At 45.7% G+C, this 20,353-nt stretch overlaps 1 protein-coding gene across 16 annotated transcripts in view; it reads right to left on the minus strand.

Annotated features, from left to right (window-relative positions):
- Positions 1 to 20,353, minus strand: part of EXTL3 (exostosin like glycosyltransferase 3) — a 131,218-nt gene that overhangs the window by 31,374 nt on the left and 79,491 nt on the right. For 10 of the 16 annotated variants that reach the window (XM_055713478.1, XM_055713476.1, XM_055713474.1 and 7 more), the window contains 2 exons: positions 7,257 to 7,383; positions 663 to 3,289 (listed from right to left, as the gene is read on the minus strand). In XM_055713478.1, the coding sequence (XP_055569453.1) occupies positions 663 to 2,810 (2,148 nt within the window). In that variant the 5' untranslated portion in view covers positions 2,811 to 3,289; positions 7,257 to 7,383. Of the gene's footprint in view, positions 1 to 662; positions 3,290 to 3,859; positions 3,937 to 7,256; positions 7,384 to 9,925; positions 11,094 to 20,353 lie in introns of those variants that run through there. The other 6 variants (XM_055713480.1, XM_055713481.1, XM_055713479.1 and 3 more) reach the window with 5 other exon arrangements.

Below are 20,353 nucleotides of genomic sequence, written 5' to 3' on the forward strand. Positions count from 1 at the left end.
CAAGCTTCAGTGAGTCCTTCTTCTGTTTTTATAAAAGATTTATCTGGTAAAGTGCAGGAACAGTCACAAAGGTATTTATAAGGCGCCAACTGTCCTCACCGCATGACAATTAAAAAGCCTAAGCAAAGATTTTCAATAAGCAAGATTCTCTAGCTTTAAGCCTCAAGATTCATATTAGGGTCCATAAAAGCCATTACCATTTCATGAGTGCTGGACACCTGGCACCTCTAAAGATCCTGTATTTTTACAATTTAGACTCTCCCACATAACAGCTCTTGTATTGCATAACCTGAAGGTCACTGAACAACTTCTCTCATGACAGCAATTCATCTTGCCTAAGTTCACACGTTCACAGATCACATCCACCTCTGAACATCGGCCTCCCTCCGAAGCTGGTGGAGAGAACCAGGTGTTTCTAGAGCAGGAGCCGGGGCATTCTCATGCCAACACCTAAAAATGGGTCAGATGAGTCATACCTGTAATCTCCCTGTTTTTCTCAGCTGATAAAGCATTCAGACAATGTACAGACAGCTACAACCGTAGGAGATGAATGCTGTCCCAGATGACTTCAGCTAAGCTGACACACTACAGAAGAGCTGAAGCCAACTTTAACGCACAAACCCCACCAGGAAGCAAGACCATAGTAGCTACATCTTTCTTACCATGATTGGGACGCCAATGTCTGGCCACAAGAGATCCTCAGAGGGAAGCTTGGGAGAGTTCCACACTACCACAACTTTATTTAAGTACGGGAGACCATTGAGCCTTTCTAGGGAGTTCATCAACACTTCCTCCCGCTCGTAAGTCAACATCACTACTGTGAACTGCTCCCGGGGGACGTTGCCACCCAAAGCAGCCTGGAACTCCTTCCCAGAGCCACCTGCTCCTCCACCAATTGGTCGAAATCCAGTCCCAGACCCCAAAAACTTTGCTTCTGATGGTAAAACAGGGTCAAAGGGAGTGTAGGGGAAGAGGTGGAAAGGCCCCGGAGCAGTATTCCAATTCCTGTAGATGTCCATTGCAGTGAGGGTGAAATTGCGGAGATATTTGGGAGATGCATAGGGTGGTTCCGTTTCCACAGGCCCCAAGTCCAGGTCACCGTTGTCTGCCATATTGGGGTCTGTACCAGCAGCTTTGCCAGACCGGTGGGGAATCTCCACGGCAGTTTCTTCTCTGATAGGAGCAGCCGGGATTTGGATTCGAGTCCTTATGATAGCTAAGACTGTGCTGAACACGTTGTCAGAAGTGGAGAAGTAGGTCTCCCACAAGAAGCGGCCCTGCCTCCTCATGGCAAGGAGATCATTGTCAGAAATGCTTCTCAGAAGAAAGTGCACTTCTGTGATACGTGGCTTTGGTATAATTAAGGCTGCCTCGTTCCACCGGATCACATCATTATAGGGTAGTTGAACTTGCTCTCCAAGAACCACCGGGATGGCTCCAACTTCCAGAGCCTCAAACAGTCTCATGGCACACCCAGCAGAGATCACTAAGCGGGTGTCCCCCGGGGTGATTATCAGTGCAAAAGTAGATAGCTTCAGTAGCTCTAGTCTGTCATCCCTTTCTCCACACAGAGCCCACTCAGTGGGCAGACTTGCCTTAGGCTGGTTCTTACATGTGAACTCCACCAAAACAAAGTCCAACTTGCTGTCCTGAACAGCCTTCAAGGTGGTAATGATCCGATCATCATAGTCAGCTGGGGCATTGCCTTCTATTTCCTCTTCAAAAGAGCGAACCTCTTGCAAGCTAGATCTGAGAGACTCGATTTTCTCTCCCTGGAAACTAAACAGATATTTACGCTTGACTGGCACCTGGGGTGGGATTTCTAGGAAATTGGGTTCAGACATAGCGTGGACCAGGGGTGATACCACAATATCAAACCCCGGTCGATACTGCACCTCGTAAAAGGTGGACTGGGCAATCATGGCACGCCCTGTGCTGATGTTGTAAATGAAGTTCTGAGTTTCTGATTTCCTCGATAAATTGATGATGAGATGGTTATGTCCATCAGTCCTCCAATATGGCAAAGAGTGCAACTGTTGCTCTAGTTCAGTAGGTTTTGGCATTACAGGCTCTTGCATTTCCCCCACTAAAATTATATACACACACGCAATATTTGCATTTTCAGTAACATAAACATTAGTTCTAACAGTTGCCTCAAAGGCTTGTTTAATTAAAGGGTCTAAGGAACTACCAAAAGGGTAATCGTCACTGTTGTAGACATAGACTGGAAAGCCAGATGTCAATGGGCAGCGTGAGTAGTCAAAGCAGTTGTGTAGCCTGCAGTTTCGGCTGGATTTTGGCAGGGGGAAGGTCACATCATCTTTGTCTGGCAGCAGCCGGATGGGCAAGGAAAGCTTGGGCTGGTTCTGAGCCATCAGCTCTTTGTAGGAATGCTCTGTCTGGCTGATGACGTTCTTCAGCTGCAGCAGGTCCTGCTTGGCATTTTCAATGCTCTTTTTGCAGGCCTCTATCTTCAAGTTGAGCTTGGCGATTTCACTGTTGAGCTCCTGCCGCTTGGCCTCCAGCTGGAGCAGCTCCTCGCTAACTGACTCACGGATGCGGCACAGGTCTTGCACATGCTTTACCTCGCACAGCTCATTGCCAGTTCGAGGGCCAAAAATGCGCTTGCCAGCATCGTCTGCGTCATCGATGGTGGTTAGGTAGTAGTGGGCAATGAGGGGAAAGAAGACTAGGATAATGAAAAGGGTGAAACTAAGCCAGGTGAGCCGGATCCGACTGGACCATCTCAACATCCATGGCTGGCCTCCGTTCCCCACTCCCCCATTCCGCAACATCGTATATCCAGTCATGAGTTCAAAAGTCACTGCATGCCCAATCACGTTGGATCAGTAGCCATAACCAAAAGAGTTTTTATAGCGAGTCTCTCAAAAAAAAAAAAGTTATTGTGCCTGCTTAGTGAGAAGCCAATAGAAGGGGAATTTCATCTTCTTGTCGTGCCGACAGCTTTTCTACAGTCGTTTTGCTGCATGCGCAACTTTTGATCCCACTAGACTCAATCACTGACCTTCTCACCCACCCCCAGCCCACCCCTGGTCTGCAGGCAACCTTTGCTGGAAGTGTCACAGCGTTGTCATGGTGATTCAAAGTCTCAACCAGCAGAAGAAAAACACAATGGGATCAAGCCAAACTCTACTGCTGCTCTCGACATCCTGCATTACCATCCAATGAATATGCAGAGGCACCAGCCATTGTGGAGAAGGAGCCAGAAGAGCCTCATACAAATGTCAGTCTCTCTCATCACTGCTGCATGGCTGATGCTCTGCCATTCCTACAAGAGAACAATCATATATTCAGACAAAGCAAACAAAATGACGACTCAGTGACCTAAGACATTGCTAGTTTTTAGAAGCAACTGTCCCCTCTGCAAAAGAGCATCCTTTGTATATCTAACACTCCAGGGTTAATAACAGTCAATCTGATGGGATTCATTAGATGCAGACACATGCTTTTCTTCTCTGGGCACTCTGGTTTTCATTAGAGTCGCACATTTCAGTGGCCAGATCAGAAAAATCACAGCCCCTGCATCTGGTTTCCTATTTCTGCCTCTGTCTTGCTGTGTAACTTCACAGAAGCTGCTTAACGTCTGCAAGCCCCTGTCTCCTCATGTACGAAATGGAGATATTGATGTACACCTGCTCTCTTCACCCACCTTTTAATGGCATGTTGTGATCCTGGGACACAGCAGTGCTGTGAATTTGTACTGCATAACTGAGTGTAATCACTATTGTTCTGGTCTAGTGACTAGAGTCGATGAGGAATTTTTAGATGAAGTGTTTTGCTTTCATTTCCTGCTGGAAAATTTTAATTCATTGCAACAGAAAGTTTAAAGGGAACGTACTCGTGTTGGTTACGATTACCTCCGCTGGTTGGCAGCATACAAGAGAGAATTTCTTGTCAAAATTGGAGTAGTCTGCTCTGTTCATCAAAGCAGAGATGCCGAAGTTAGGATCTGTTGGGTACCACACCACCCAAGCACTATCAACTTGCTTAGATATGCCTTTTTGCTCGGAAAACTCTGCTAAGGCACTGAATGCCTGCTAGCATGGGCATAAAAAAATAATAAAAAAATCAAGGACGTGGCAAATTCAGCTCTGAGTCTTTGGTCTGTGCCAACAGATTTAAATCTAGGCCACATGAATATATTGCCACTAGAAACTCTCCCTTCCCTTTTATTAGCATCCTCTGAGGTATCTAAGTTTCTGGGATATTCTTTCATATACTGGACTTCCCAGATCACTGATGAATATAGTGCTAGGCTTAGCATCGACTCTTGCACAGCCTCAAGAGAAGCTTATTCATTTCCGCTTCAATTTTTAATTAGAGGAAAGTCATCTACACTGGTGACGGTCATTTTTCACTAAATCTATTTAATACTCCTCTCATCTACTCATGAAGAATTAGCAGAAAGAAGGCGAGGAAGCAAATCTCAGCTGATAACAAGAGATCTGGAAACAAGCCAAAGCAAAACTGAAGTTCACCTTAAAGGAACAAAGAGAAGTCAGGAATAATTTTCAGTGCAGTCCACAAGTGTGTGTCAGAAAAAATAAAGAGAAGACTTGACTTTAACCAGGAAAATTCATAATGAAAGGGGAAACAAGTGGAGTAATAAAGCACAATTCCTAGGCCTATTTTCCTACATGGCCATTTGTTGTCAGTAACTGAATGCCCCCTGATTAAATGGGAATCCCCCCCAACTCTACCCACAATGAAATTGTACAGCAGTATGGACACTTAAAATTCAGGCAGATTTTAAATTGGTAACATTGGCAAACAGCACTGGTGTACATCTCAGAAAGGTGAGAGAATAAAAGGGCTAAAAAGTCAGCAAAAGGCTAAATCAGCTTTCTTGGATCTTGGTGGCACAGCCACCGCGCGCAGATGGGGAAGGCTTCGGCTCTGCTGGCAGGACATTTTAATATTATTCTCTGTACACCAACTTGCATTTGCCCAGGCTGGGAGAGAGGCTGGTGATGAATGTAAATCCCCAGCGCTTCTGCATGGGGCTGTCAGTCAGGCGCAGGGAGCCTTGGCAATAGCCGCGCACTTGTGTTGTGCCTCTGGGACCGCTACTACGCAACAGAAGGGTTTTAGCACGATCGGTGTACAAACCAGGTGACTGAAGGCAAAAATAATAACAGTATTTTAAAAAGATTTAAAAGTCTATTTTTCTTTTTTCCCCTTTTTTTAAGCTTTCCCCAAGATATGAAGCTCATGCTGTCACTGTTATGTGTGCATATCAGTTGGTCAGTCCCTGCTATTTCAGCCTGGTCTCATAGGGGCTGCAAAGATCCCAGAATTGCTATGAGTTTTCTACAAACAGCTGGCCAGATGAGAGCTGCCCTATTAATCCTTTTCCTGAGGGAAATGCCAAAGCACATGCTCACTTGAACATCAGCGAATCTAAAAAACTGCTTAACTTCAAGGCACACGTGGGAAAACAAGTTCTGCTGGGATTTTTTGTTTGGGGATGCCATGGAATAAGTGCAGTCAAACCTGCAAGGTGTTGAGACAACACAGAAACAAGGGATCATAAATGTGGCCAAGAAAGAATGAGGAGGCATATGGACAGGCTGCTTCAGGCTGGCCAGAGAAAACTGCAGCCCCAGAGGCCATAAAGGCAGTCCTGAAGATTACCAGCTAAGACTGCATCTAAACCTTGTTCCTTTGCAGCTGCTTTGCCCATTTATGAGCCCTGAACAGTAACGAAATGGCAAACTGGAGTCCCTAAAATGGCAACTGGGATCCTTGGAAAACTAAATCCATCACCCCACACATGATCCTCTGCAGCTGTTCTGCCACCTAATCCTTTCAGTGGCTACTCTGGTCCTTCCATTCAGTTGATGCAGAACAAACTTTAACCTCCTGACCTAAAAACATGGGCTGTGAATTAAAAAAACCTGTAAGCTCACAAACGTGAAGCTGACAAACTGACTCTGCTGCTATCTTGGAAAAGACGACATGGGCAAAAACCAGAGCAGGCCGGGGAGGGATTTAAAATGCAACACGCATGGCTTGGAATCAGAAGTATTGACTGTCAGTATGAAATATGTGCTGGTGATAAAGCAAGCACTTTAGACACTCTCTCAGACTCTTCTTCATTACTAAGACTTTATTCCTCATCAACTCAATAGAGCCTGAGGTTGTAACACATCGTTATTAGAGCTGTAAAAAAAAAAAAAAAAAAAAAAAAAGAGGCAAAGTAAAAACCCAATCCGTGGTTTTACCAAGAGAGACTTCAGTGTTGTATTTAAGAGCAATAAGCAACCCTGGGGAGAAAGGCTGCTGATTTCCATAGCTCCCAAAAAGAAGTTTGGGAGGAGGAGAAACAGGTTAGTGGCTGGGCTTTCCAGCCAACTCATCCCTATCATTCCCAAGCACTATGTAATTCTTTAAACTGATGGAGCCTCACACAGAGAACTCTTGTTGACATTGTAACACAACCTTGCTGACTGACAGACCTAATTACACACACACACACAAAACAGAGGCAGGAAGAGCTCCCAGGAAATCAGAAGCTCAGTAATTACCAGAGCTTCTTCCCAAATGCCAATCTGACCGACTTCTTGGGCAGGACAGATTTGCAGGCTGCAGTTCCTTCTCCCACAGCACAGGGCTGTGAGACTAAACTGCTGTTTGAGCATGCTGTCACATCTTATTTCAAATCTCCGGCTATGCTCCCAGCTTTCTGCAGCTCCACAAGTAGGCACTCTCTGTGCCAGTAAAGTTACAGGAACACCTGAGTCTCTCCCTCATTTTGCATTTCCAGTAGAAGAGCCAGGCTGGTCTGATCTGTGGATGCTGATGGAGTCACTACTCCACAAATGTTCAGTCACTGAAGTCTTCCGCAAATACCTGAGCACACCTATTCCTCCCTGCTTGCATCTCCTTTTGTTCACCTCTATAATAAATTAAGAGAAATATTGTTCCTTTCTCAGCATATTTGTGAACAGAGCCTGGAAACTTTAAACTTATACACCTCCAGAGCTTAGCAAAGCAACAAATAACAATTAGGTAGAGTATGGTGGCACAGACTGCACTGAACCTTCTAGGAAGAAAATCCACAGGGGTCCTGCATCTGCTGAATTAGCTCCCAACTCTGTCTGTACGCACCCATACTTGTCCTGACTCTCTTTCCTCATCAAATTACGGGTCTGCAGTGTTAGCACTGCTATATTGCCTCCACAGACTTTCTGCTGTGCTGGTCCTCTCCACAGGGGGTGAAGCACCGTACGCACCTCTGTCACGCAGGGTCCCTCCTGATGAACGGTGAAGGATGTCAGGGAATGCGTGTTAGCGGCTCCTGTGCCTTATCTGTCCAGTCTCGAACACACAGTTTCTATTGCCAAGTCTCTTTCACCAGCACTAAAAATGAAATCAAAGAGAAAAAAAAAAAGAAAAACAAAACCCAACTTTTTTTTTAAAAGGAGAAGCAAAAAATTCTGCTATACAAAGAAAATACAGCATATTTCCCCCCCTTTAGAACAGGTGAAATGGAAAAGAAGCAAACATAAAACAGCCCTTCAGCAATGATAACATTCTACTTCCTAATGCTCTCAAAGGAAAGGATTACACCCCAAACCTCCAATTGCTTCGGGAACAGGAGCAGTTGAACAAGGAGAATCAATCTATTAGGTGTGTGCTTTAAGGTACGTTTGAGAGCAGATCTTTACAAGGAGCAGACGGAAAATTCACTCTGAAATTCTTCACATGCTACAGCCTTAGGGATCATCATGAGGGATTTGTACCATCTCGAGAGCTCACAGGTACAGAGAAATTCTCCTAGGCTAAGATCAACGCTGCTACACACACAACCAGTAAAAAGTCTTGTAATCTGTAAATTCAGGGGATAAACTGCATCCCTGGCTTTAGGAAGCTTTTATCTAAACCAAGGAACATTCATCACATTTGCAGCTCCATGTGAAGCCAAACCTGCTTCCAGCCGTGCCCCCCATCTGCAACTGGCCATGCACAAGGTTAAGGGGTTGCAGAAAAACACTCCAAGAGAGCCCCTCCATGTGCTTGCTCCAGCAAAGTCGGAAAACTACGTGTGCTGAAGAAGGCAGCAGCTGGCTGGTATTTGGGGAAATACCATGTACATTCACCCTGTTCTTCTACTTTTTCCCTGTGCTGCCTTTCTGTGCTCTGTTGGAAACGGGTCCCAGACAACATGGATGCTGGCTTTGCACTATGTTTGCTACCTTCTCTCCAGTCAGGTGTTCTCCTGCCCTGACAGCATAGGACCACTGTTCCCAGTACAGCATCACTTCATCTTACAGTCTTCACAAATGCATCTCCTGCGATTCAGAAATCCTTGCAGGGAGGAGAAAGTGCAAATTGCCCCAACACCTCATTTGGATGGGGAATAGAGCTGGGGGAAAAAATGCAGCCAAATAAAAAAAGCAGGACCTTACAAGAGCTTTTCTAACTTCCTCTCCTTTGCAGACCTTCCACCAGCCTTACCTGTGAGAGCAGAGAGCGATCAGAGAGGTATTTGGGGTAGTTTAGAAGTGGTACTTGAAAACAAATCCTTTGAGACCTGCTTTTCACCCCATGTTTGTAGGGGCTAAAGGGCGCTCACTCCCGCAACCACGGCATGTCTTACCAAGGGCACTCCAGCATGCAACACCTCAGGGCCCCAGCCCTTGACCCATGCTCTCACCCTGCAGCCGCTCAGTGCCAGGGTCTGCAAGCTCTCCGGGCACGAAACTGATAGGTAAGTCTGCCGCAGCTGCCAAGAGTCGTTATCAGTATGAACTCTTTGCTGCTGGTTGCAGAGCCCCAGCAGGCAAGTTCAAGATTAGACCTTTCTCAGACGCATTTGCCCTTTCTTTCATGGCAAAAAAACCCCAGAAGCAGCAGCATCAGCTCATAAACCTCAACAGGTGGGACCCCAAGATGCACATCTCTGTACTTCTGCTGGTGCTTTTGAAAACTTATGACAGGTGAAGAGGGAATTGATATCCAAAAGAGATGTACAGTTAACCATCCCAGGTGTGGAGGTAAAATGGAGTGCTGCTCCCTCAAGGATGAAAGTTGAGTTGCCTCATCATCACAGAAAGAAAAGAAGGAAAATCAGGGTTAAGAATTGGGAGAAGTGCACTGGACATCCAGGCTAGGAGCAGGAAAAAAAGAGGACTGGAAGGGTTGGGAGTGGGGGTTCCTCCTGCCGACTACCTGCAAACCCAAATCTGTCTGCAGTGGCAGCAACCAGACCTTCCAGGGCTCCATCACTGGCAGAATGAAAAAGCATGTGGAGGTGAGGAGTGCCATCAAACCGCAGCTCAGACCACTACCTGCTTAGCCAAAGCTGGCCCTTGTGATAGCAGGCCACAAGATACTCAAAACTCAGCTGGACAATGCACAGGTTCAGAGACCTCCAGAGGTCCCTCTCAACTTAAATCATAGACTCACAGAATGGTTTGGGTGGGAAGGGACCTTAAAGACCATCCAGTTCCCACCCCCCCACCACAGGCAGGGCCCCCTCCCAGCAGCCCAGGCTGCTCCCAGCCCCGTCCAGCCTGGCCTTGAGCACTGCCAGGGATGGGGCACCCACAACTGCAACCAAATGATTGTACGATTCTGTGTCTGGGCTCTCAGGTGGCAATAACTTAGAAATGTGAGCAGACACCTGGAGTCAGAGTGTCCTGGGTCTGCCCCCAGCTCTAACATTGCCTTTCTCCAGCACCCAGGGGAAAACATGCAACCTCCATGCCTCATTATCCCTCTTTACGTAGCAAAGGTGAACTCAAACTGCTTCAAGGCAGACAAGTGAAGAACCAACAGTCTGGCTTACAGCTTTTTGTTCCCTACTGGGGACACAGGGACAAGAGCATGCTCCAGGAAATGCTCAGTACTGTGGCAAGCAGAAGGTACAGAAATCTTTCCCCTAAGTGCTTCCAGGTACCTGCCTGCTTTGCCCTCTGTGAATGGCAGCTGCTGAAGGTCTGTCATGCTCCTCAGCTGAGGTTAACCAAGTGGTTCATGAACATGCATTTATTCTGATGAGATCCTAAAAGACAGTAAAACTGCAACCAGTTTTCAGAGAGCACGTAACGGAGGTATGGAGAAACACTTGCCCAAGGTGACCCTAGAAGTGGTGCCAGCTTAGGATTCATTCCACATCTAATTGTCCTGTCTGCAACATCATCCATCTTCCCAGCCTCCCTTTTCCAGCAGTGTCCTTCTCCAGTGCTTTTCTGTTTTCTGCATAATGCATTGCAAAATCTACTTTACATATAGAGCTTTTAGGTCTTAAGTTTCTTATTTAGGGTTGTTTTCTGGTAATAAACCAGCCACATTGTTTTATTTATTTTTCCAGGCTGCACACAAGCACTTCTCTGCACAAAGAAATACCCAGCTTATAAGCAAATCCTTTTACGTTCTGTGGTACCGAATGGCAGAGCACCCTAGATGCAGAGTTCACCCCCCTCCAGATTCTCAGAGGAAGGGACGGCTGGGCAGAGCTTTACAAGAAAGCTGGTAAATCCGTACAGGCACACCGTGGCTGATGCTGTACTGCTCACCACATTCCCATTTACAAAGTGCTAAAGATTTTTTGGGATGCGGGAAGCAAGCCTAGGAAGCAGGTACTTTGCTCCATCATGCGCAGTGGTACAAGCTGCTCAAGGAGCCGGTGTGTGGCTGATCTTTTGTTCACCGCTAAAAAGCAATAAATTAGGTGTGGGAGGAAGAGAAGGCTCTTCCGCTTTTACCTTGAAGCAATTAGTGAACAAGGACTGTCTTGAGGTAAAACCACAGTGAAGAGCCAGGCGCTTCACATTGTACGAGAGAAGCCTGCAGAGGTCAGCTCCAGCCAGGAGGAGAGGGCTGGCTTTCCAAATGTTGACTTTGTGAGACTGCTCGAGTCCTTTGTATTCTTTGTGGTTTTCAGCCCTAGATAGCTCAAACACATTATTTTCCCCAAGGCAAAAATACAAACCTTTCTTACCTCCCTAAAACACCATCTTCATCACTTCCTCATCAGCAAATAGTCACATGGCAGAATTCAGGCTCCTGCTCCCTGACAGATGCTTCAGGTCCTAATTAAGTGCAAATTTAAAGCTTCCTTGGTCCTGGACATGTTATAAGAAAAAAGAAATATTGCCCGAACAGCACTGAAACACAATGCTAACAGCATATCACTTAGCAGGGTGGGTCACTATGGAAAATAACCTGTCTCTGTGGGTTTTCTGGAAAGTGTGTCCATTTCCCGCATGCAGCAAATCAGCCAGTTCTGAAGACTGAGCATCTCCACCGAGGGGCCTCTAACCAGCATGAAATCATATGGGTGGCTTCTCATGGACTTCAGCAGGCAAGGGGGCAGGTCAGCAGTCAGTCCTCATGACCCAAGCACGCCAGGAAGTTTACATCCATGGAAGGCATACAGAAACAGGGGAACCCTGGCTGCTACATCTGAGCAAGATGCAGTGACATCAAATTTGTCAGTGCTACATGGCCAAATTAACCCAGCTAACCAACTCCAAATGTACATTCCCTCCCTGTAATAGCTCTTTCACCCACTCCCTGCCTTCCCATTTATATCTCTGCTGCTGTGTGTCTTAACACCAGCTTTTCCCCTCCTCTCAGAAAAGCCTTTGATGCATGGGGCGGGCTGCTGAGTACAGTCTTATTAGTAAGCTGATGGTCTTCTGCACTTTTTGGAGAACGCTTCATCACCACCTAAGTGGAGGCCGCTCCATTTCAGACAGCCCAATTGATCATGCCAAATAACTAAATTACCTGACACACCATAATCACCCATATTTATATAGCAGGTAGATTCTTATCCAACACGGTTCATTACAATGCAAGCTAGAAAGTCAGATGCACAAACACAACTATTGCCAGGACTCTATTAATTTGGCTTTGCTTCAAATGGGGTCCTACGGGCAAAAATCCCTCTCTCATTACTGGACACCCAAGTCACATGGTCTCCAGCAGGTGAGGGACATTAAATACCTTTATACTGCACTCACAGGCATGCAACACAACAGGAACCCAGTGGCTGAACTAATCTGGATCAGTTTTAGGAGAGGGGTGTCACCATACCACACACCATCATGCCACCACCTCTGCTGAGCTTGTGTCAAAGCTATCCCTCTAACTATTAACAGCATCCTAACCCCACTACCACCGTTATAGCACTAGCTGGTAGCACTTGTGCATGGGTAGGCTCTGGAACACGTACACTCATGTAGATCTGGCCACATACAAGAGTGGAAATGCACTCCGCACAGAGTTTGAAAGGCAGTAACTGCTTCTGAAGAAATGAGACCTCCAATAAAAATCAAGCCCAGACCAGGATGGGCTGGAGAGCAGGCTGCCCTGTCTCCATCTTGGTGGAGAAGCATGGTTAAGCTTAAGGTCAGCCATGGGAAAAAAGTAAATCCAAGGATATTCTGCCCTTTTTCTAGCCTTCTGAGAAAAGCTGATGATTGCCCTGCCTCTTTTCTCCCCATCACACAAATGCCCCTAGCTTTACTGGCCCTTCTGGACTGTAACACACAGTGTTTTCCTCCTGTTTCTTTTTCTGGACCCCTCAGAAGCTCCTTTCACTCACCAACCCAGCACTGTGCCTCAGCAAGCCTTTTCTAAAGACCTGGCTCTGTGGTGAACCAAGTCATGGTGAATGTGCACGTCTGGCCATTCTTTTCCCCGTGTGTTTGACCTGCGAGTTCCCCAGGGCATGGCCTATGCTTAAAACAACTCACAAGAGCATCATGCAGGGTATCTACAGATCTTCCTCCTATGCAATGTGCCCATATGCTGGCCAGAAAGCAATACAGCAGGTAGCATCCTTGCTGGAAAAATGCTGCTGGTGTAAGTGCCATGCCAGATAAAGTCCACACCTGAAACCAAGAGGCACCACTGGTGCAGACCTTTCAGGTAAGATCTCTGCCAGCTAAAGCAATGTTATGATGGCTGAAATAAAGAAATAAAAACTAATTACCATAGCTGTGCAAAGCAAAGAGGAACCTGGCCAGGTGACTTAAGCTGGCCTAACAGACCAGATGTTTGCAGTCCAGTTAATGAAAGTCTGTGCAGGACACCTGCACTATACAGGTTAGGATGTGCAGATGTGAAAGCAGTCAAATAAGGCACTTCAAAATACACGGAGAGAGAAACACAGTGCCTGAGGTTTGTGGGTGTGCTTAACGAAGTTATTAGCCAGCAGAGGAGTGTATGATAGAAGATAAGCACCAGCAGAATGCATGATAATTAAATTTCTACAAAGCAAAGTGGCTGCTTCGATTTGAAATGCTGGATAATTTGACACATGCTGTGTGCTGTTTCGTCACTGGTCCCCAGTGCTTCGCTTGCAAGATAGCATAAAGAAATATAAATGACAAACCTAGTCTCAAGCCACGTGGCTGGTGAAGCCTAACAACACTCAGTCCCTGGAAGAGGCAGGATAGGAGACAGCGAACTCCACACAGCATGCATGTCCAGCATAGAGATTGCTCCTATCATAATGGGTTGGTAGAAAAACATATAGAAAACACTGCAGAACAGATGCAATAATAACAGACCAGTTAGGAAGGGCAAAGTTACACTATTCTGTTTAATGAAGGCCTAAGACAGAGCTCTGGGAAAGAAGGATCAAGGGAACTTGGCCAGAGCTGGAGGTGAAGGAAGGAATTAACTTTTCACCTGCATAAGGTAGATTCAATCACTGAGCAAGATTAGACGGGTTTTGGAAAGCCATGGGTTAGAAATGTTAAGCTAAGGGTTAGCTTGAGCCTGCCTAGAAATAAATTCACCAACTAAATATACCCACTCACCAAATTTTTAATAATGCAGGGTTATATTAGCCATCAGGCAACCAAAGGAGGCCTCTGCATCCCTCCACCCTCAAGCCTGTACCTGTGCAGAGGGTCCCAATGGGGGTGCTCCCTCCCACAGCGTCACTGCTGCAGCTGGGGTGAGGTGCAGCTCAGACTGACTGGTTCCCTTTTCAGGGTTTCTTAATAACTGAAGCTTCATAGGAGAAAACCCACCAAAACCACTAATAGCAAAACTCCCTAGTTTTATGAAATTCTTCTCATATACAACTTTACATATTATTTATTTTTATTTGGACTTTATGAGTTCCCAGCTCATACCCAGCGCTCAGCAGGCACCAGCAGCTCTCCATACTCTGGGAAGCACAAGTGGGATCCCATATGCTGAAAAAAAAATATTTTTTTTTGCACTTTTATGTGTTACACAGCATGTACCACTGCTTCACACCTCTGCGATGGCCACTTTGTGAAATGCTTTAGGATCCTTCAAAGTAAAAGGTGATTCTGCTAACTCTCAGGGCTGGGAATTCAGGGATATTAGGAAGAGCATGGCAGGACTGTTCAAGGGCTGGAAACTTAATGAGCAAACACAGCACTTGTTTTGACCTCAAAAGTTACTTTTTAGGATAAAAAAGAGCAGGTCTTAAAATAAAGAAAGCACGATGAAATGTTTCAACCAATGGCACTGCCGCATGGAGCCTGTTCCTCAGCATCCTGGAGCAGATGTGCTGCACTCAAAATGTCTTTGTCTATTAAAACTGTGTCAGCTTCAGAGACTCCAAAACTCCCTGTGGCATAAACAGAATTTCTAATGAACAGCTGCAGGATACAGGAGTAACCACGCAAAGTGCAGCTGCTGAGATAATTTTCTTTGCCCCTCTCTCACCAAATTTCTTCTGCTGCCTGAATCCTACTTGCCCCTATTTGGGCCTCTCTTGTTCTCCCTCTCCGACAACCCCACTGCCTCATGGTGTCTTCTGCAGCCTCCACAGATGAGCGCTTGTCAGCCCATCAGTTCAGTCTATCCACATCCTTCTTCATGCTTCCCTGTGACCCACCTCCATCCTCCTCCTTCGCAGTGAGTCAGCTAACGACCAGCGGTTTGAGGGCAGAGACCCAGCACTGGTTTCCTCTACTGACATTTATTACTTCCGAAGCTTGTGAGCATCACTCATCTCCTTAGACCGCATCTTGCCATGCCCGCACATCTCCTGGTCCAAGAGAGGCGCACTCCCATGCAAGCCCTTGAGGACTCTCGCGCCTCTCCAGTCCCTGCAAGAGCTTTGCTGCTGCTTTGCCTGCTCACACTGAGAAAATGCAAAAGGGAGAAATATAGGCAAAAACCATTATCACACCAAACCCTGTAATTCCACAGAACATGAGCAATCCTCAGGGAAGGATTCAGCCTGAGTAAATTGAAAACCACTAATAGATCTTTTAGCTTCAATGCTGCCTTCCAGGCCAAGGCACCAAAGCATGACTCCTTGTGTGAGCTGGGGTTTTTTATTTATTATTATTATTGTTATTATTTTTTAAATCCTCTGGTTTTGAAACCAAAAATGTGTCAAGCACGCAGCCTGGTCCAAAGGCACTTCCCAACTGCTCTCCTGAACCTAATGGTGTCCTGCTAGCTAGCTGGAGAAACAGCTGGAATGGTTATTATTTTAGTCAGGCACTTGTAACGGCCCCTGCATTGCTCTGCACTGTACTTAAGAGAAAAATACAATCTATTGTCTCAGCGTAGCCCCAACAAGCACTTCTGGGAACACCAGCACAAATGAAGCCTGAATTCTTACTGTTCGATGCCTTCAATCTTTCATGGGGTTCTCCAGTACCCCATAAAGAGCCTCGGTTTCCTATTTCCAGGATATTTACAGGGAGTTAATGCTTTGGTGAGCTCTATCTCTCTAATTTGAGTGAAAACAGTTGATGGGTTCAACAGTTATTGGAAGACTAACAGATAAGACCAGATGCCAAAGTCCCATTTTATTAGAACACTCTGACAACATTAATGAACATCTAATGCTAAGCAAAAGTGTCTTTTTAAAGAAATCCTTATTAACTGGTATCGAACATGCAGGCCAGCTAAATACCTTGTGGCTTTGAGACAATCTGATGTAATCATATAACGTCCAAATGCTTTAGCTATTCATCCACTGCAATGAGTGGTGAGACTGGTGCTAACACTGAGCAGCTTAAACCAGCCAAGTTTTTCCAAAGTTAATGGCTTAACAGCCTCCCTGGATGGCAGCAGGATGTGCAGGACAGATCTTACTCATAGCTGACAGGGCTTCGAACAGTTAAGATCACTAATGCACTTCCGTGGCCTAGAGGAAAAATTCCCAGAGAAACCATGTGCCAGGGATACTGTGGATATGCGCTGCACTTCAGAGATTGCCCAAGTAATCCTCACCAGCACAGTGCCACTTGCCTGTTCACAACAGAAGGTGAAGAAAATCCAAATGTTAGCAGAGGGGGTACATTTGGGAAAGCTGAAGCTACTTTGGTGAGAACGAGCCAGGCTTAAAAATACTCCAGGCAGAAATCTCCAACATGCAACAGCTATTTTTGCTGGGTAAGTGGCGCCAAATGCCCTTGGAGCAGCTTAAAAATAGGCAGTGGGACACACTGCCAGCACGACGCTTTTGCAGTTGAAACAATTGCTTCCAACACAAGCTGCTGTCTCCCAGCCATCATCCCAAAGATCAGACCATTTCCTACTCATGCCAGCTTCAGAGACCATTTGCAGAATAGATGCTGAGAGGTCCTAATGGACAAGGAAGCCACAATCGTCTCTTCCAGCCATTTGTATCAGTTATTACAGACAGAAGAGTAAGGCCTAGCATCTCTCATGCTGTGCCATCTCACTCTCATCTCAGTGACTTGAGCCATAAATGGCTCAGATCACACAAAAATATTGCAAGGGACAGCACAGCTAATTCCCTTTTCAGCTTAATAGCATAATAGGTTGGCTAGCGTGTGGGTTAACTATTGCCATCCACTTGACAAAAGCTGCTCGTGTCCAGAGTAAATACCTGGTGCTGAGCCAAGCAAAGGGGAGATGCTCCCAGAGCCTGGGAAAGCTGCTGGTGAACACATGTTTTGAAGGGCTCAGCGACACAGCCACCAACTCCACTGCGAACGTGCCATGCAGACAGACATGAAGGCATCGGCCTGGAACAAAGTCATTAAGATAGCCACAAAATTCACAACTCAATTTGACCACTGTACAGAATCCAATAAAAATAATAAAAAAGCACTAGGATGGCTATATTAGATCAAACCAATGATCCATCCACTTCAACCCCTCACTCTCTCACTCCTGAGTGCTCATTTCCAGCTGCTTTAGTGCAAAATACTCATAAATCATAGTCACAGAACAGCTTATTAGAACAATTTCCCCCTAACCACTAGCAAATAGGAGTTGCATGAGTCCTTGAAGAACAGAAGCTTTCCACCAAGATACTTCTTTAAAGCGATCAATCACATATAATCTTAACTGCACAAAGTCTGAACTGTTAAAAAACCACACACACACACACACAAAAACGAGAGAAAAGGAAAACCACATCAAGAACTTGGTTTCATAGCTTCTTGCAGCAGTGAGTTCCACAGCTGAGCTCCGCAAGTTATTTCCTTTCACCAGCTTCAAATACAAACCCTCCTAATTCAGTCTGTGCCCTCTTTCATAGCATCACGCACCTCTACAGTGATGGGATATGACAGGACTCTCACCCAACTCACTACAGACCCAGAGGAACAATAAGAAAGCCACCAGCAGAAGAACTGCCACCTTACCTTCTTCTCTAAGCTGTCTGATATTCCACCACATGCTCCTCTCTGAACTAGGCAGTATTAATTTTTTCAATCCTTGCGACCATCAGCATTGGCAGAGAAGTAGAAATAAATTATCCTACTGCCAAGGGATAATTTCAGCATAAGTTTACACTTCTGCTATTGTCTCATCCTTCCTGATGCACATCCTGGTTCTCCAGTACACCCCTTTTGTGGAGTAGCCCTCCCTCTCTTTTATCTAACATCCTCTCTAACATTTATGTTCTGTTTCTGTTCCAGTCATTTCCCAAATCTGTGCCGAGTTTCCTTTTTTTTTAAATTTGTTCTCAATATGTCACTCTATATTATTCAACAGCAGATTTATTTAAACGTGTCAATGCTGTTGCTTAGCAGATCTGACTGTGCTTTGCAATTTAAGCCTGCTTCATTGAAGGCACTTTCCCTTTCCCAGTGCTCCCCAGCACATCTGGATCATCAGGAAGTTTGAGGAAAAACAAAAACAAGTCCGACTCAAAAGGCAGTCCACTGGCCTGCCTAGGAAAGCTTCCCTAAAGGTCCTTAAAAAAACAACCCACGACCAAAAAACACCCTAAAAGCCCACCCTGTCTTTCTTCTCAGTTAGGAAGCAGTATCAGTGCTATTTGTCTTCCATTTTCTACCTTGTACCCACGAGCTTCAATAGGAACCCATGAAGTAAATGATCATCAAGAGCTTCGAAAAAAGTCCTAACGTGGAGCTAATATCAGCTTTCCCCAAGCAGCAAGCTAATTTTAGGTAATGGCCTTCAACCGCTCTATAAAAGGCATGGAACACCCAGGTGAGACCATGTTCTGACCTTTGAAATTAGGCTGGGCTCTTTGCCGAGGGAGAGAATCGACTAAATCACACACACAATGTTTTCTGCTTGGGCTTTTCAAGCTCTCCAACCAGCAGCGGTGTAGGTTTAGTCACTGCCCCCACGGACTCTGACTCGCAGGTTCACAGCTGAGTAACTGGAGCACCAAATGGCTCCGGACCGCATCAGCAAAGCTCTGCAGACAAATTCAGCGAGAGCAGAAGCCGTCCCAAAATGCTGATGAAAAAAACTAAGCAAAACCAAAACAACGTCACCCTTCTGCAATCCACTGAAGCAAAACAAACACAAGCAAATTGCTGAAGAGCACACCGAAACCTGCTGTGTGGCCACTAACCGATGCCAAGCCTACTGCACATTCATCCAGGGCTCAAACCGTAACATTGTCTCCATGGGCTTGTCTCCACTTGAGGTGTACATCACATGTTGCCCCTAAACTGACCTCATCTTCTGTCCCAAAATCTCCAGCTCAATCATCACCCTGCGCCCCTCCAAGCCAGGCTGGTTTACGGGGAATTAACTGCCAGGAACTGATGCCATCAAGACAACCTCCAGCAGATGCTACTTCCAGATTCGGGCTGCAGATCACACCCAAGAAACCAGGCTCACAACCTTGGGAACTGGTATCACAACCTGAGACAGCCCAACCGAAGACAAAACTTCCAGCAGAGCCTGGCAGAACAGCTGCTGATGGGTTTCCAAAAATAATCCAGTTCCCTTTCTGCAGTGCCTGATGTCCGTTTACTTATAGCCACCTAAAAATAGCCCTTCCCGTTTGGATTAATGAAGAGAGCTGACAGAAGTGAAAGATGCTCATCACTCCACACACACACAAGACTAAAGGAGATAAAATACTTCTGAAATGCAGCATAGGGAACAATCCCACACTGGCCTCAAGAGAGCCAGCTGGATGGGCCTAATGATTCTTCTCCAACAACAGCTGTGATTGAGTTTATTTCCATTTTGTGTGATTAAAAAAAAACAAACAAAAAACGACACTGATAAAAGGGAGAACAAAAAGTCCAAGATTTTAAAAGGAACTAAAAATAAAATACTTGGTATTCACTTGGCACCCTACCTTGACAGCATTTTACACATGATCGCCAAGCAGTCCTCCATAAACCAAAAGGAACATGCAAGTAATTTATAGGCAGGGAAACCAAGGCACAGAAATGTTAAAAATTCAACTCAATCCTCAATAAAATCAACAGCAGGAGTAGGTTAAAAGGGCAGGCATTCCTGACACACCTTCCTATACTCATGCTACAAGATCCCTATCCCTATTTATTCTTCATGGAGCCAACATTAATTGTTTCCGTTGCCTGGCAAGTGTAAATGGATGCCGAAGACTTCAGTGGCTCCTCACAAGGAGTTACAGTCCATTTAGCTGATAAAAGTTAACCAGTTTTCCGAGCCTGTTCACACCTCACAGGGAAAACACACTTTTTCAAAATTCAAACATACAAGTTTAGCAGCAGGATGCCTGAAATTAATCCCTTTATTTAAACACTAACAACTTTTAAGTGTCTCTAAGCAACTGTAAAGGCTTTATTAGCTAAAGCAATGAAAGCCCGCAAGCAGCCAAGTCAAGACAAAGCCAAGGTTATCCGCATTAAGTTTCCAAGAATTAACTTTGACAACAACTTTGCTTTTCAGAGTATTTGTACCTCAGAGGTAGGAATAAAGAGGACAGCAATGCAACTGGAAAGGCTGCACTCACCCTGCCCAGCTTCCCACACAGCACCTTGCTGCTGGCAGAAGTCTGGGGCAGCGGTGGATGAAGCAAGCCCCCCCAGAACCCACTCCCATGGCCACAAAGGGCAAGAAGGGGATTGGGAACAGCACAGATGTACCGTGGGCAAATTATACCTCACTGATCTGACTGCCTTCTGGAACCAAGTGA

Source organism: Falco cherrug, chromosome 6 (genome assembly GCF_023634085.1).
Source record: "Falco cherrug isolate bFalChe1 chromosome 6, bFalChe1.pri, whole genome shotgun sequence".
Taxonomy (NCBI): domain Eukaryota; kingdom Metazoa; phylum Chordata; class Aves; order Falconiformes; family Falconidae; genus Falco; species Falco cherrug.